The sequence below is a fragment of the Mirounga leonina genome, unplaced genomic scaffold, assembly GCF_011800145.1.
Source record: "Mirounga leonina isolate KUSES-001 unplaced genomic scaffold, KU_Mleo_1.0 Mir_507, whole genome shotgun sequence".
NCBI classification, from domain to species: Eukaryota; Metazoa; Chordata; class Mammalia; order Carnivora; family Phocidae; genus Mirounga; species Mirounga leonina.
Window position 1 is genome coordinate 2,135,640 of NW_023270789.1, and position 15,725 is coordinate 2,151,364.

General features: G+C 37.6%; 1 protein-coding gene across 2 annotated transcripts in view; it reads left to right on the plus strand.

Annotated features, from left to right (window-relative positions):
• GDAP2 (ganglioside induced differentiation associated protein 2) overlaps window positions 1–15,725 on the plus strand; it is a 63,924-nt gene that overhangs the window by 16,865 nt on the left and 31,334 nt on the right. The window contains exons 4-9 of one of the 2 annotated variants that reach the window (XM_034990192.1): window positions 3,375–3,528; window positions 3,934–4,022; window positions 4,251–4,307; window positions 9,130–9,206; window positions 10,600–10,759; window positions 12,759–12,915. In XM_034990192.1, coding sequence (XP_034846083.1) covers window positions 3,375–3,528; window positions 3,934–4,022; window positions 4,251–4,307; window positions 9,130–9,206; window positions 10,600–10,759; window positions 12,759–12,915 — 694 coding nt within the window. The remainder of the gene's footprint in view (window positions 1–3,374; window positions 3,529–3,933; window positions 4,023–4,250; window positions 4,308–9,129; window positions 9,207–10,599; window positions 10,760–12,758; window positions 12,916–15,725) is intronic. The other variant, XM_034990193.1, reaches the window with a different exon arrangement.

Genomic DNA, 15,725 nt, shown 5'->3' on the forward strand with positions numbered 1-15,725 from the left:
TTGTCCAAACTAATATCCAATCCAGGGTCATACTTCTAATTGTTGTATCTTAAAAAAATTTTTTTTCATCCAACTCAGTTCCCTTTTTATGACACTGACTTGTTGAGTACTAGGCCAAAATGTTTTCCAAGATGGCCAACCTTCTGGATTTATCTCATTACCCTGAGGTGCCATTTGGTTTGTTGCTTTATCCCTTGTATCTCCTATAACCTAGAAGTTATATCTAATGGAATCAGGTTTGTCTTAAGCATTCCATAGGTGATTATTGTATTGTATACTTAATGTATCGTATTGGAAGATATATAAAATCTGATTGACCCATTAGTGAACCATTACTAACACTAGGATGGTTCTCTGTTATAGAGTGATGACAACTTGATTCTTCTATTTATGCAGTTGTTTTACCCTTTGTGACTGAAAAGTAATCAATATGGGGTTATTTAAGCTCTATGAATGTCCAGTTCTCTGTCACACGTTCACATAATGGTTTTAGCAACTATTTATATAGTCCTTGTCTGAGTCAGTAATTTCATTAAGATTGTGAAGTTGTATTTTTCTAAAACTTGTCCTTATATCCATGGTTACATTCCTGTAGAGTCTTTCCTCAATAACTGACATGTGGTTACTCTGGATTACAGTTTCTGTAAGAGGGCAGGGTAAATGCTTACTTCTTTTAATTACCATTTTTCAAAATAAAGAATTGGTTTAATAGCTGCCTCAAGTGGTGCCAAATGAGGGTTTTCCAAAAGCCTTTCTCTTTTTTGAGTGTCACTTTGTGCTTATGGCTTTTCATGGATCAATGTATATGTGGTTTTAAAAGTTAAAGAATTTTATGTACAAAGGAAAGCTACAGTTCTCTGCCTTTCCCTTTCCTGCCTTGATTCTGTTCTCCAGGGGCATCTACTTTCAAACCTTTAAGTTCCTTATTTTATTTACCTTCTGTTTCCATATAATATGCTACAACTATTGTATTGATTTTTTTCCCCTGTTTACTTCTTATTGTGGAAATTAAAGATTAAACTCTTGTTCATCCACTCCCCTCATTTGCCTGTACATAAAACACTCACATTTTCTTCCTTCTTCACCACCTTCCCAGATTGGCCTGTCAAATTTTTATTAAATCCGCATTCAGCATTAACATTATGAATGTATAAATATTACTCGCCACTGATTACAAAACTGATTAGTGTTCTTTTTGTACAATTATTTTCCTCTAAGTTATTGATCTGATTACTTAATTTTCTAATTAATTAACTTATTGATTCAATCCCAGACTTTAAGTGTAAACCTCTCAGTAAAGTCAAAACTTCTGTTTATCTTTCAGCTCCATTTTTTTCTTGATAAGGTCCCTCCTGGAATCCCCCATCCTCTTTCCTCTCTAGACTGTTCTTTATGCCTGTTGTACAGTTAACATCCTAGGAAATCCTTTTTTCTATTTAGTGGATTGGATCCCTCATTTTCTAGATCTCATGCCTTTCTCTTCTGTGATATACTCCTTAATTTTTGTGAGTAAATCTACCAGGAGATTTCTGAGGATGGATGGGGGCAAAATTGCTGAGATCTTCTACCTTCATACTTAATTAGAAGTTTGGTTGGAAATGAAACTCTAAGTTGTTAATCATTTTCCAGGTTTTTTAAGGCATTGCTCCCAATTTTTATTATTGCCCTTGAAAAATCGGATGCTAAAAAAAAAAAAAAAAAATCGGATGCTATTCTTATTCCTGATTCTTTGTATGTTACTGGTTTTTTCTCTGGAAACTTTATGATCTCGTCTTATTTCGGGTGTTCTCAATTTCATAGTGAGGTGCCTTGGTGTGGTTTGGGTATCCCGTGGGCTCCTTGGTCTAGAAACTTATCTTTCAGTTCCAGAAAATTTCTTGTTTTATTTCTTTCCTAATTTCCTTCCCTCTGTATTCTCTGTTCTCTCTTTGAAGAAATTCTATTGGATGTTGTACCTCCTTGTTTAATCCTCCAATTTTCATGTATTATTTATTTTCCAGCTTTTTATTTTCTGGAAGATTTCCTTAACTTTAGCTTTAACCCACCAGTTGAACTTTTTGTTACTGCTATCATGTTTTTCACTTGGCTATAAATTGTATAAGCACTTTTTCCTGTTCTCTGAATATTTCTTTCTTACAACATTCTGGTTTTGTTTCAGAGATACTATATCTTCTCTTACCTCTCTGACAGTAGTGATTATGGTATTGGGAGTTGCATTCTCTCTTTTTTGAGCATTGCTTTGACGCCCCTGTGGCCAGAGGCTTTGCTCGCTTCCTGGTGATCCTTGAGTGTCAGTGTGCCAATTGTATTTATGAGGGAGGAACTGAGAAAGTGAAGGGAAGCTTTGTGTGCGTGGGCAAGAGTTACTGCTTGGTGGATCTAGAAGCAGAGGATGAGCAGGAGCCCTGTTGTTTAGTTGTCACAATCTGTGAGTCCTTTGGTTTGGGCCTCTTAGTTTCCTGGAAAGGAATCTTTCAGGGGTGTAAGTGTGGGTGTCTGTGTTTCAGAAGCCAATTAGGAGCAGAGGGCTAGAGCTATCACTGTTGAGTGTAACACTTTAACTAAATCCCGTCTTTTCAGCCATGCCTGAGGTTCTGGGGTCCAGAAACTCTAGTTCAGCATCTCTAGAGAGTAAACCTTCCTGCTGCTATGGTGATAAATCATCACCTCGCTGTGCTGGCTGAGGAAAAGGTTGTTGCAGATTTGACTGTTTCTATGCAAATTTAACTCAGCCTCCTCTCTTTAGTCCCACTTCACGTCATAGCTTTTAGAAGTACGTAGGTTTCCACTTTTTGAGCCTTTCTACTGTTCTGTAATAATAATAACAATAAGAATAATAGATAATGCATGTATGTACTTTGCATGTATTAACTCATTTAGACCTGTGAAGTAAGTACCAGTAGTATTGCCATTAAATAGGAAAACGAGGCATGGAGAGGCCAAGCACCTGCCCATGTGGCACAGCAGGAGGGTGGAAGACTCAAGATTTGAATCAAAGCAGTTTATCTTGAATCCAACACTGCCTTTCAGTACAGACCAGCTTGCTTCATATTGGTGACCCTATTTCTACGAGCAGTTAGGTTTCTCTGCTTGCTAAATGAGTTATTTCGAGGCCACTGACTTTCTGCCTTCCAAAATTCTGATGATGCCTATCTGCTTCGTGCCCTCTCCCATTCTCTTTGTCTCTGTTTTTTATACCTATTGTATTGCTTCACTGTCATTTTGGGAACAGAGATAAATGTTTGTGTTCAATCCATATTTTTAATTGAAATTTCTCAAAATTCTTACTACTTTTCTGTTTCATGCCTTGTTCTGTTGACTTTGTTTTTTTTTCTTGACACCTCCATGACTTACGTGCGCTCCATTGTTCCCAGGTTGCCGGACAGGTGAAGCCAAATTGACAAAAGGATTTAATCTAGCTGCCCGGTTCATCATTCACACGGTGGGACCTAAATACAAGAGCCGCTACCGCACAGCTGCTGAGAGTTCCCTGTACAGCTGCTACAGAAACGTGCTTCAGCTGGCCAAGTACGGCTTACTCACTTCCTGGAAGCAGCATGCCGTATACTGTGAAAGGCCCCAGCTTCAGAATGAAACCTAGCTGTGGAAGTCAGTTTTGAGGGATTTAAATCACATAAGAGGACTCTGAAGATAAAATTAATTATCTTCACACCTTAGCAGGATAAAAGGAGTGGATTTGGGTGACTAAAGAATTTAACCTGTTCCCATTTTACTCAGTCTTTACTTGGAATATATTTCCCCCAAATGGTACAATTATAATATTGATGTAATTATTAAAAAGTGCAAGTGGATTACCTGTTATAATAGATTTGTTGAGGGGGCAGGGAAAGAGAAGTTGAGCTGCATTTTTAAATTATTTACATATGTATGTATTATGGATGTTGGTGGTTTGTGTTTTCTGTTTGATTGCAGAGAGCAATCAATGTCTTCTGTGGGATTCTGTGTCATCAATTCTGCAAAACGAGGTTATCCTTTAGAGGATGCAACACACATAGCACTTCGTAAGTAACATTGGAGATGCTGTGCATACATTGAGCACTTTGTAAGTAGGATTGGGATGCTGTACATAAATTGAGTCTTACAGATTTTTTTTGTAACTAGTTAAGTAGTTATAGCTGAAGAAGATCTCTTGATGAACAGATCATGGCATCCTGGAAAGAACTTTGTATTAAGTTGCTGAGCTCGATTTACTTTCTCAGGTTGACGTTTTCTCCTCTTTTCTCCTACAGACTTGCCTATTAAATTGGGAAATGATACCAGGCCAAGAACTATGGCCAACGCATTGGGTATTTGAATCAATATTCAGAATAATTATAACAGGCTGTAACAATGAATCCAAAAGAGATTTCATAATATAATATTTATATAGCACTTTGTAGTTGAAACAGCAGCTTTCACAGGTGCTACTTGAGTATAAATCCTTGCATTGAGGTTTAAAAAAGACTGGGCTCAATCATAATGAGACAGAATGTCATATATGTGATATAAAAATAGGATGTTTAGCTCGAGAGAACCCATGATCTCACTGTATTATATGCAGGTTCAGACCACATCTGCGCATTTGTATGTAGTTCTGGGTGTCCTGTCTAATATGAGACACTGACAAACTGGAGAGCAAACAGTTTGAAACATTAGTGGTATTTCTCCTAAAGAAGACCATGCATTGTTTCAGCATATATGGTTCTCATCTTCGAATGTCTAAAGGAGTCTCATTGTGAGCTTATTCTATGCTACATTTTGAGAGCAGTGTTCTGAACCATTTTGGGAGCCATCGTAAATTACATTGAGCATCTGCTGAAGGAAAGCTGTGGACCCTTTCCCCAGAGGAATGTACATATAGAGGGAATTTGTGTGCAATTTCAGGAAGCTCATAGATTCTGGTAAGGATTGTAGATAAGACCTCCAATGGTAGAAGGCAGGTCAAAGACTATGTCACAAAGAAAGAGACTTGGTCCCACTTGAGATAGGACTCTGTAATGGAAAGGTATTTTAAGTGAACTTCTTGTCACTGGGAATATTAATGCGGAAGCTAAATGACCATCTGTTGCAGATACTCCTCATTGAAGAGGAAAACTACACCAAATGATCTTTAAGACCCCTTTCTATCTCTAGAATTTAAAGAGGAGGAGCTGAAAGTCTTACATCCACCAAAAAATTACAGAGATATTCCAATGTATAAAATTATTATTAGCCTATAAGTCTATAGCCTAGAATTTAAGGTCAGTTATGACATAAGTAATCTTATTTAATAATTAGCTACTTCTAAGACTTAAGATTTAGAAGTCAAGGATCTTATAGTAAATTTAATATTTTATAGTTATGATTTATATATATTAGACTGAGCTTCTTGAAGAGCAGAAATCTTTTCATCTTTGCATTTCCAGTGCTTTCATATGTCAGGAATGCTTTACCTATGATACTTGCTTAAGAAATACGTGTTTTAAAAAGGCATAAAGAAGTTCCATTTTGTTTCCTCAACAGCCCTGTGTTTCAGGTGTCCATTTTACAAATAAAGAAGCTCAGAAGTTTATCATGTTCTCAAGGTTATGTAGATTCCTGACTCCCAAGTCTAGTAACTTCTCTGTTATACTACATAATTCAATTATGCTTGAGGTTAGAACTACTTCAGTAGGAAACTCATATGTTATCGATACTCTGCATATATTCTGAATGGTGCCTTACCAAAGCAAAGTTCCTGCCTTTGTGTAATTCTTTTTGGCAAAGCTCTTGGCAGGTCTTGACATTCTCTGATTCCTTAGTCCTTGCCCCATCATCCCATACCTTGAGCTAAGTCTTTTTTTATGTCTCTATTTCTTATTAAAGTAATCATATAGGTCAGAATTCAAAGAGGAAGCAACATTTTATAGAAAAGCATCTGAAAAAGGAGTCCAGAAGACTGTTTTTTGATCCCAGTTCTACCAGTCTCACCATCTCTGTTTCCCAAGCTAAATCACTTGATAAATCACTCGATTTACCCTAGAGGTGTTAACTTTGAGCAGTAATTGTAGTAAGAGCAGGTGAAAATCAACAGTGGCCTAAGGGACTTAGATGAAGCAATTTCTAAGAATTGAATTAGCACAAGTGAAATGGAAAACAAAGATGGACAAGTCAACTTATATAAGGCCTATTTGACTTATTGCACCTTAAATCTGATAGTAAAACTAGCATCTCATTAAAAAAAAAATACATATAAACAGTTGTGGCCTTTGCTCACACACTTTCTGAGCATTTGGGAAATCAATGGCTTGTATACTTTTGCAGCATATATGGGCCAAGAACAAATCTAATAAATGTAACTCTAAGTCCTTAGTACCAAACTCTTTCCTACTTATTAAACTATTACCAAAATTTATTTCATTTGAAACCTAAGGAATATCCTCTGATAGATATATCAAGACTGTCTTTTTTTTCTTGGTTCATTTACAGTTCAATTCTTCTCCATTAGAAGCCTAAAGAAACCTCTGCATTGAAATAAATTCATCAGGTTATTTATTAATTCAGCAAAATTTTTAGTGATTTTGTAGGAGACCCTGTGCTATATAAAAGAGAATACAGTGGTAAGAAAAAGGATGACGTTGTTTGTTCTTATTGTGTTTCCATGTTGGGAATTTTAATGCCCCAGATGTCATTCTCCCCAGTTAAAGGGTTTTCACTAAAAGTTAGGTTCATGACATCCTGGTTGGTTGCAAAGAATAGTACACAGATGAAACTCTGAAAGAAACCATTTGAATTGGCAGTTGGTACTAAAATATTATAGCCATGACATCACTCTGTTTTCTCTTTTTTGCAGAATTACTTTTCTTAATGAATTCTGCTGAGGGAATTCAGTTTGGTTACTCTCTGGTATTGTATTTTGTCTTCCATTGGAAATCCTACAATTGTATGCTGGGAAACCACTATATGTGAACATTAATTAAAACTTGGTGTCAGGGTGCCTGGATGGCTTAGTCGCTTAAGCGTCCGACTCTTGGTTTCAGCTCAGGGTCGTGGGATCGGGCCCCATGTCGGGCTCCGTGTTCAGTGCGGAGTCTGCTTGTCCTTTTTCCTCTGCTCCTCCCCCTGCTCACACACACTCGCGCACACTCTATCTCTAAATAAAATCTTAAAAAAAAAAGAAAAAACCTTGGTGTCAAAATAAAAGAAAATCCCTTTTGGAAAATTCAGTTTTAGAAAATCATTAAAGCAGAATAGAGAGAGAAATGAAAAATAAATTTGTCACCTAACAGAGGAAGAATTCTATATAGTTTAGTCCTTCAACAAATGGGTCTTAGATTCTCGAGATACAGTAGTAAACAAGGTAGGCAATATGTAGATAACCAGACCCATAAAATGTTACTCCAGCTACTAATTATTTTTGAACAGTTGTTTGCCATATCTTAAGATGTGCTAGGTTCTGGTAATATTAATGTAAGATATACTTGGCCTTCAGAAAGCTCACAGTCTAGCTATAAAATGCAATGAGAAGTTCACAAATGGAGGGCCATTCAGGTTACAGAAGGAACACAAGGAAGGATGGAGTTCTGTACAAACCAGATGGCCTTGAACTGGATCTTGAAAAATGAGTAGGACTTCACTAATAGAAGGTCATGGTGAATGAATGGTATTCTAGTCAAAGGTAACCATGCAAGCAGAGGCAGGGTAGCATGAAAGTTAAGTGGAATATTCTGAGTACAGCAAAGAAGCCAATTTGCTGAAAGTAAGGCCTGTGGGAGGAATAGTGGGAAATAGGACTAAAGGGCAGGGTTGGAGGGGTGGCCAGTTGAGGTCCAAGTGTGGCGAACCTTGCTGGGGACTTAGATCCTAATCTACAAGCAGTGCAGAGCCTCAGAATTACTTAGTAAGGAGGGTGACAAGGGAAGGAAGGTAACTCAAGCAACAGTGAATATATAGACCTGGAAAAGAGAGAAACAAGAAAACAAGAGCTTATTGCTGAAGGCTTCATGAGCATTAAGATCCTGAGAGCAGCTGGAAGAGAGAAGGAATGGATGTTAGAAATAGCAGTAGAAATAAAGGATATGAGAACCCATTGAAAATGCAGGATGAAGGAAGAGGTGAAAAAGGTGTTAAAAAAAATTCAGGATTTGAGCTTGGATGAGTGATTTGATGTTGCTATGTGATAAAATAAAGAATATGGGTAGAGGAACAGATTTTGGCTGGAAAAGATGGAGGTCAGTTTCGGACCTTCAGAGTTTGAGGCCTCTGGGTTATCTAGGCAGATAGGCCCAGTAGGCAGTAGGGAATTCAGCTCTTTTATTCAGAAAACAGAATATAAAGATTTGAGAATATAAATATTTACATTGGTGCTAAGCCAGCAAATTGGTGAGCTAAAGAGAATATACATACATATATATATATTTCTTGATATTGATGATGTTGCTATCAAGAATTGATGATATCAAGAATTGATATCAAAAATTGATCTATTTCTTTATATATATATATATATCAAGAAAATAAATGGAGGACAGAAACGTGGAGGACAACATTTTAAAAGGTAGGGCATGGGCACATAAAAGTAAAGCTAATGAAATCTCTAGTGAGGTAAGGACTAAGAAAAGGCCATTAGGATTCATTGATAGGAAATTGATAGGGAAGAATTAGGATAACATAGAAATCAAAAAAAATAATTCACCTTTGGTCAATGGGATTTTGACAGGGATGCAGTGCTGAGTAGGTCATTGAATACTGTTAGCTAAATGGTCAGAGAGAGAGGCCCCAGGGAATAAAAATATACTGGGTAAGGAAGAATTGTCTGGAATCAGCATCTTCTATGGCCAGGCACTGTTCTAGAAGCTGGCAATAACGCAGTAAATAAAGCTCTTGCTGTTGAGGTACTTTCATTCTAGCAGATGGGGGAGGGAGGGCAGAGAAGATATAAAATAAACTCCACAAAATGTCTGTAATATTTGCTCTGGAGGAAAGCAAATCAGAGAAGGATTTTTAAATATGGTACTCTGGGCAGGCTTCACTGATGAGGTGTCATTGAGCAGAGAGACCTGACTGAAATGAGTAGTGATCCATTATAAAAATAAAACTTTGAAGAGTTTGAATTTTCTTCACACAGGTATTTCTTATTTATTGAATCACTTTTTCTATTCCTTTCCTTAGGCACTGTAAGGAGATTCCTAGAAATTCATGGGGAGACCATTGAAAAAGTAGTATTTGCTGTCTCTGAACTAGAAGAGGTATTTTGTAATTATGTTTCATTGTTTAAATCTTATTTTTACTTGTTTGCCTTTGTCTCATCATTCTCTATTTACTGAATTGTCAGCAGGCAAATCCTAGGTATCTGTGTATGTATTTGGCAGTGGGGCTTACCATCCTTTGTCGAAACGAACGCATATTAGATACTAAAAACAAGTCAAGAAGGAGCATTTTGATAATGTTTTTACTGCTAAACTGTTTTCACTTAGTGAAATCTTACAAGGTGGAGTTGTTCTGCTTTGCTCCCTGTATTAGCTCTTAAAACCTCTCGAGGCATCACCTTATAATCTGAGTACTGGGTGCTTGGGCAGTATAACTAGAAAATTGCTGTGCTGGAAAAGCTTTGGGTCTACCTTGCCTGGAAACATGACAGCCTAGCCTAGTGACTAGCATTGATTAAGTTGTGAGGTTTATGTTTTGCTTTGTTGTGTGTAATTAGGTTTAGTATGTTTCAGTTTAATTTAGAACCATTTTAGAAAATGAGGGGTTTTTTTAACCCTTTTTATTTTTTTTATGGCTTTATTTTTTTTAACCCTTTTTAAATTTTATTTAGTTTTAGTATGCTCCATCCAGTTCAGCTTGTATTATTTTGCAGTTTTGTGACCTTGGGCAAGTTACTTAACCTGTCTGTGCTTTGATAAAATAGGAGTATTAGTAGTACTTACACCACAGGAGTTTAGTGATGAATGAGTTAACACATGTGAAATATCCATTCATGGTATTAATAGCTATATACATGATATATAAATACTTTTGAAATTGCTAAAATGAGGCACATTTGCTTGTTTGCTATCTCTTCTTGTTTTATCTGGTTTACCTATTCATTCAGTGATCTTTTATTGAGTGTCTGTAGCACCCAGGTTTATTACACTAGATTCTGGAAATACGCCAGTGAACAAGTGAGGGTCATTGTCCTCAAGGAATCCATTGTCTATTGGTGGGGACAGACAGTTCAGATAAGTTATGATAATCATGGTAAGTGCATTAATGGAGGTATGGAATAGATAGGAACTCCAGCCTGCACAGGGTTAGGAAATGCTTCCTATGGGAGGTGATAAACTTGAAATCATCGTAAAAAATAAATAAAGATATTCCTGGGGAGGGGCAAATGACAGTAGGACAGGAGTGGCAGGACTTATGCATTCCAGGTTCGCTGACCTGAAGTTGCCAGGATGGGAGTCACGTTTAACTTGACCACCTGACAGTATCCTGACCTTTAACATAAGAACTGCTTGAGGGTCCCAGATAGCATCTAGTTGAGCTTAGGTTTTTATTCTTGATGGAGGCTTTCTTCGCTGTGTCTGGAACAGCACTAAGCTGGCGTGCTTCATTACTTCATTATTTTTCACAGAATGTCTTGCTTTTCTGACACAGGCTACTTACCAAAAGCTGCTACCTCTGTACTTCCCAAGGTCACTAAAGGAGGAATGTCGATCATTGCCATACCTACCTGCAGATATTGGAAATGCAGAAGGGGAGCCTGTGGTACCTGAACGGCAGATTAGAATAAGTGAAAAACCTGGTGCCCCGGAGGGTGAGTTCTGCTTTTCTTAATTTCCCTCTTTTATCGGGGACTGATAACCACCAATGAGGAGAAAGTTCAGTCTACCTTCGGAGAGCTCTCTATGGGTGTAACATTAAGTTCAAGACCAACTTAGATGTTTTGAGTCTTATTCTTATTAAAATTTAGTCTTTTAAGTTAAAATATATATATTTATACACACACACACAACATCAAGTCTGTTAGGCAGTAGAGATCCAGAGGTGGATATAACAACATTTGCATCCTCGTGAAGTTTATAGTTGTATGCAGGACCCTTTTGAGACAGTAATCAAGTACATAATCATCTAAAATTTTCAGCAGCTTTAACAATATCCCCCAAAAGCCAGACCTAACATTAAATACTAAGACAAGAATACCATTAACACTTGTTTTGTTTCTTTAGGTTATATTCTCATGTAGTTTGAAGCAATGGTAGAGCACGGTAGGATGGGAGCCCTTCTGAATCTGTGCTGTATGACAGCTAATAATGATCTTCATGGGTACACGGTTGAGGTCATAACTCCTTGTGTGGAGTTATGGAGACATGCCTCACAAGCTTCAGTGCTAGAACTTGCTCTGAAAATTCGGCAGCTTAGGAATTACTATGAGATTCCTACCATGAACGCTTTTAAATGAGCATCAAGTTAAAATCTGTAGAGGGCTGCTCATCTCCTTTTTATCACCAGTACACAGCCTTAAGTCAAATGGAGGGAATTATAAGTGGTGTACCATCAGGAAATGTCTGAACCAAGCTTTGCTGGAGGGCTACCCATGTACTTTAGGGTATGCCCAGAGTTATTTGGGAATCCTCATGATCATGACCACCACTGTAGAATATAGTTTTTCCTAAATGCATAAATGCATTTTGTATGACAAGGAGTAATAATTGCAAACCCAATTTGAGATCGTAATTCTGGGCAGTAGATTAGGCTAACTCATTAACCAAAGGGTTCCTTGGGTCTACCATTTTCAAAGAGTGCTTAATTACCTCATAGATGTAAGACCTAGTATTCATAAATATTTTCAATTAGAATGTTCAGTCTGTTAAAATAGATGTAAAATCAGTTTTACTTGATTTGTTCATGGGTATTTTTCGTAAAAGCACACTCTTTTCAGCCGTTGGCCTGTCACAGTTTAAGGAGGGTGAAATAGATATAAGAAAATCCCAGCTGGATGGCCCACCTGACTGGGTTTCAAGTAGTGGCATTGCCTTGGGAAGCTCCCCACGGTCCAAGGCATTTTTTGTTATTTAAGAAAAAAAAGTTGGGTTTTTTTGTTTTTCTTAAACAAAGCTAGTAAAGCAGTGGGGATCACACTAAGAGATGACCTGTTCCCAAAGTACTGACTTCTAGCCAAACATAAAATGGTCATTTGGATAGATTAGAAATAATTTGTAGTGAAAACTGGAACTCTTATGGGTCAGATGATTATGTCAGTATGACGACTGCAGAAAACCAGGATGCTAAATTAGAATGAAAACGTATCTTAGTGAATGTGGATCCTACTCTGCAGTCCTGGTCCAGCCTTCTGCCATTGAGAGTTATCTGACAAAAGGACTCCAGTTTTTGTGTCAATTTATCATGTGCTCCCTCCTTAAGTAGTTCTGGATAAATGACCCCAAACATTTGTTCTTTATATTTCTCTTTCGTTAGATGCAGTGCTATAGCCCTTCTTTAAACCTACATAAAGTGTAATTAATTCTATCTTTTTGCTTATCATTACATTTTGCTCTTTCCTTCCTCAATTACACCCAGGTCATCTTGATTTGATTTCATGTATTCCTAAAACTTCTGTCACACAGGGACAGGTGGTTTCTTGCGTTATTTCAGTTCTTCAGATATGAATCTGATTTCAGTTTGATTCTCAAAAATATACCCTCAACCCTAGTTTTTTTTATTATGTCACAGTCATCCCTATTGCAGCATTCACAATGTAGCATTTACTGTCAAGTTTTGTTGTAAGCTCTCTATTTATAGTATTTTTGTTACAGACAGCCAAGAAGAGGAGGCTGAGGGCTTGGGAGTTGACCTCTCTTTCATCGGCTCTCATGCTTTTGCTCGAATGGAAGGAGATATTGACAAGCAAAGAAGACTGATCCTTCAGGGACAGTTATCAGAGGCAGCCCTGCAGAAGCAGCATCAAAGAAAGTAAGGCAAACCCCTTTGGCCTGATAGACATAGAAGGACAGGAGAAATAAGCAAGGAGCCTACATCTGCTAAATGATCTACATAAAACGTATTCTTATTTATTCTTCATGACAATCCATGGAGGAGGATATCGTCCCCATTTTGTAGATGTACAAATTCAAAGTTAATTTTATCGGTGGTCACAGTTAATATGTGGTAAAACCAGTGTTCAGATGCACATCTGATTTCAGAGCTCCTGATCTTCCTGCTGTAATTTTAGTGCCTCTCGGTGAAGTTAGGTTCTAAAAGTAGAAACAGGGAAAGACAGAATTTTGAAGTTTTTACTTTACTGTATTTATAATTAAAGCATAATCTATCGTTTTGTTAAATTTAAAAGCACTTTATTTCTCCCTGATTTATCCCAAGGACCTTATAAAGCCATTCCATTTCTTTCAGGTGTTTTCTTTTTTAATTTAAATTCAATTAATTAACATAGTATATTATTAGTTTCAGAGGTAGAGGTCAGTGATTCATCAGTTTTATATAACATCCAGTGCTCTCTACATCCTGTGCTCTCCTTAATGTCCATCACCCTGTTACCCCATCTCCGCACCCCCCCTTCAACAGCCCTCAGTTTGTTTGCTATGGTTAAGAGTCTCTTATGGTTTGTCTCCCTCTCTGATTTTGTCTTGTTTTATTTTTCCCTCTCTTCCCCTATGCTCCTCTGTTTTGTTTCTTAATTTCCACATTTGAGTGAAATCATATAATTGTCTTTCTCTGACTTACTTTGCTTAGCGTAAAACCCTCTAGTTCCATCCATGTCGTTGCAAATGCAAGATTTTTTTTTTTTTTAGATTTTATTTATTTATTTGACAAAGTGGAAGAGAGCACAAGCAGGGGGAGCAGGAAAGGGAGAAGCAGACTCCCCACTGAGCAGGGAGCCCAGTGTGGGGCTTGATCCCAGGACCCTGGGATCGTGACCTGAGCCGAAGGCAGATGCTTAACCGACTGAGCCACCCAGGTGCCCCAGGATATTTTTTTTTTGGATGTTTGAGTAATATTCCATTGTATATATATACACAACATCTTTTTTATCCATTCTTCTGTCGGTGGACATCTGGGTTCTTTCCATGGTTTGGCTGTTGTGGACATTGCTGCTATAAACGTTGGGGTGCTTGTGTCCTTTTGGATCACTCTATTTGTATCTCTGGGGTAAATACCCAGTAGTGCAATTGCTGGATCATAGGGCAGCTCTATTTTCAACTTTTTGAGGAACCTGCATACTGTTTTCCAGAGTGGCTGTACCAGCTTGCATTCCCACCAACAGTGTAGGAGAGTTCCCCTTTCTCCTATGTTCGCCAACATCTGTCCTTTCCTGACCTGTTAATTTTAGCCATTCTGACTGGTGTAAGGTGGTATCTCATTGTGGTTTTGATTTGTATTTCCCTGATGCCAAGTGATGTTGAGCATTTTTCCATGTGTCTGTTGGCTATTTGGATATCTTCTTTGGAGAAATGTCTGTTCATGTCTCCTGCCCATTTCTTGCTTGGATTATTTGTTCTTTGGGTGTTGAGTTTGATAAGTTCTTTATAGATCTTGGATACTAGCCTTTATCTAATAAGGCATTTGCAAATATCTTCTCCCATTTTGTAGGTTGTCTTTTGGTTTTGTCGACTGTTTCCTCTGCTGTGCAAAAGCTTTTTTTTTTTTTCTTTTTTCTTTTTTTTGAAGATTTTTATTTATTTATTTGAGAAAGAGCAAGAGACAGAGATAGAGAGAGCACAAGCAGGGACGAGAGGGAGAAGCAGGCTCCCTGCTGAGCAAGGAGCCCAACGTGGGGCTTGATCCCAGGACCCTGGGATCATGACCTTAGCCAAAAGCAGACACTTAACCGACTGAGCCACCCAGGTGCCCAAGCAAAAGCTTTTTATCTTGATGAAGTCCCAATAATTTGTTTTTCCTTTTGTTTCCTTTGCCTTTGTAGATGTGTCTAGCAAGAAGTTGCTGCAGCCAGGGTCAAAGAGGTTGCTGCCTGTGTTCTCCTCTAGGATTTTGATGGATTCCTGTCTCACATTTAGGTCTTTCATCCATTTTGAGTCTATTTTTGTGTATGGTGTAAGACAGTGGTCCAGTTTCATTCTTCTGCATGTGGCTCTCCAGTTTTCCCAACAGCATTTGTTGAAGAGACTGTCTTTTTTCCATTGGACATTCTTTCCTGCTTTGTCGAAGATTAGTTGACCACAGAGTTGAGGTCCATTTCTAGGTTCTCTCTTCTGTTGCATTGATCTATGTGTCTGTTTTTGTGCCAGTACCATACTGTCTTGATTACAGCTTTGTAATAGAGCTTGAAGTCTGGCATTGTGATGCCACCAGCTTTGGTTTCCTTTTTCAACATTCCTCTGGCTATTCGGGGTCTTTGCTGGTTCCATACAAATTTTAGGATTATTTGTTCTAGCTCTGTGAAAAATGTTGATGGTATTTTGATAGGGATTGCATTGAATGTATAGATTGCTTTGTGTAGCATAGACTTTTTTTTTGACTTTTACAAGAATGTATTTAGTAGCTTTTTAAATAATAGACAAACATTGTACACAAACCAAATGTCTATTAATAGGAGAAGGAATAAACAAATTGTATTATATTTATATAATGCAATACTACTTCATGATAAGAATGTATGAACTGCTGATATAGTCAACAACATTATAAATAAATAAATCTCTAGAACTCTCTGTTGAGGAAACAAGTCAGACACAAGGGTATATACTATATGATTACATTTATGTGAAGTTCAAGAACAAGCAAAAGTAATCCATAGTGACAGAAATTAA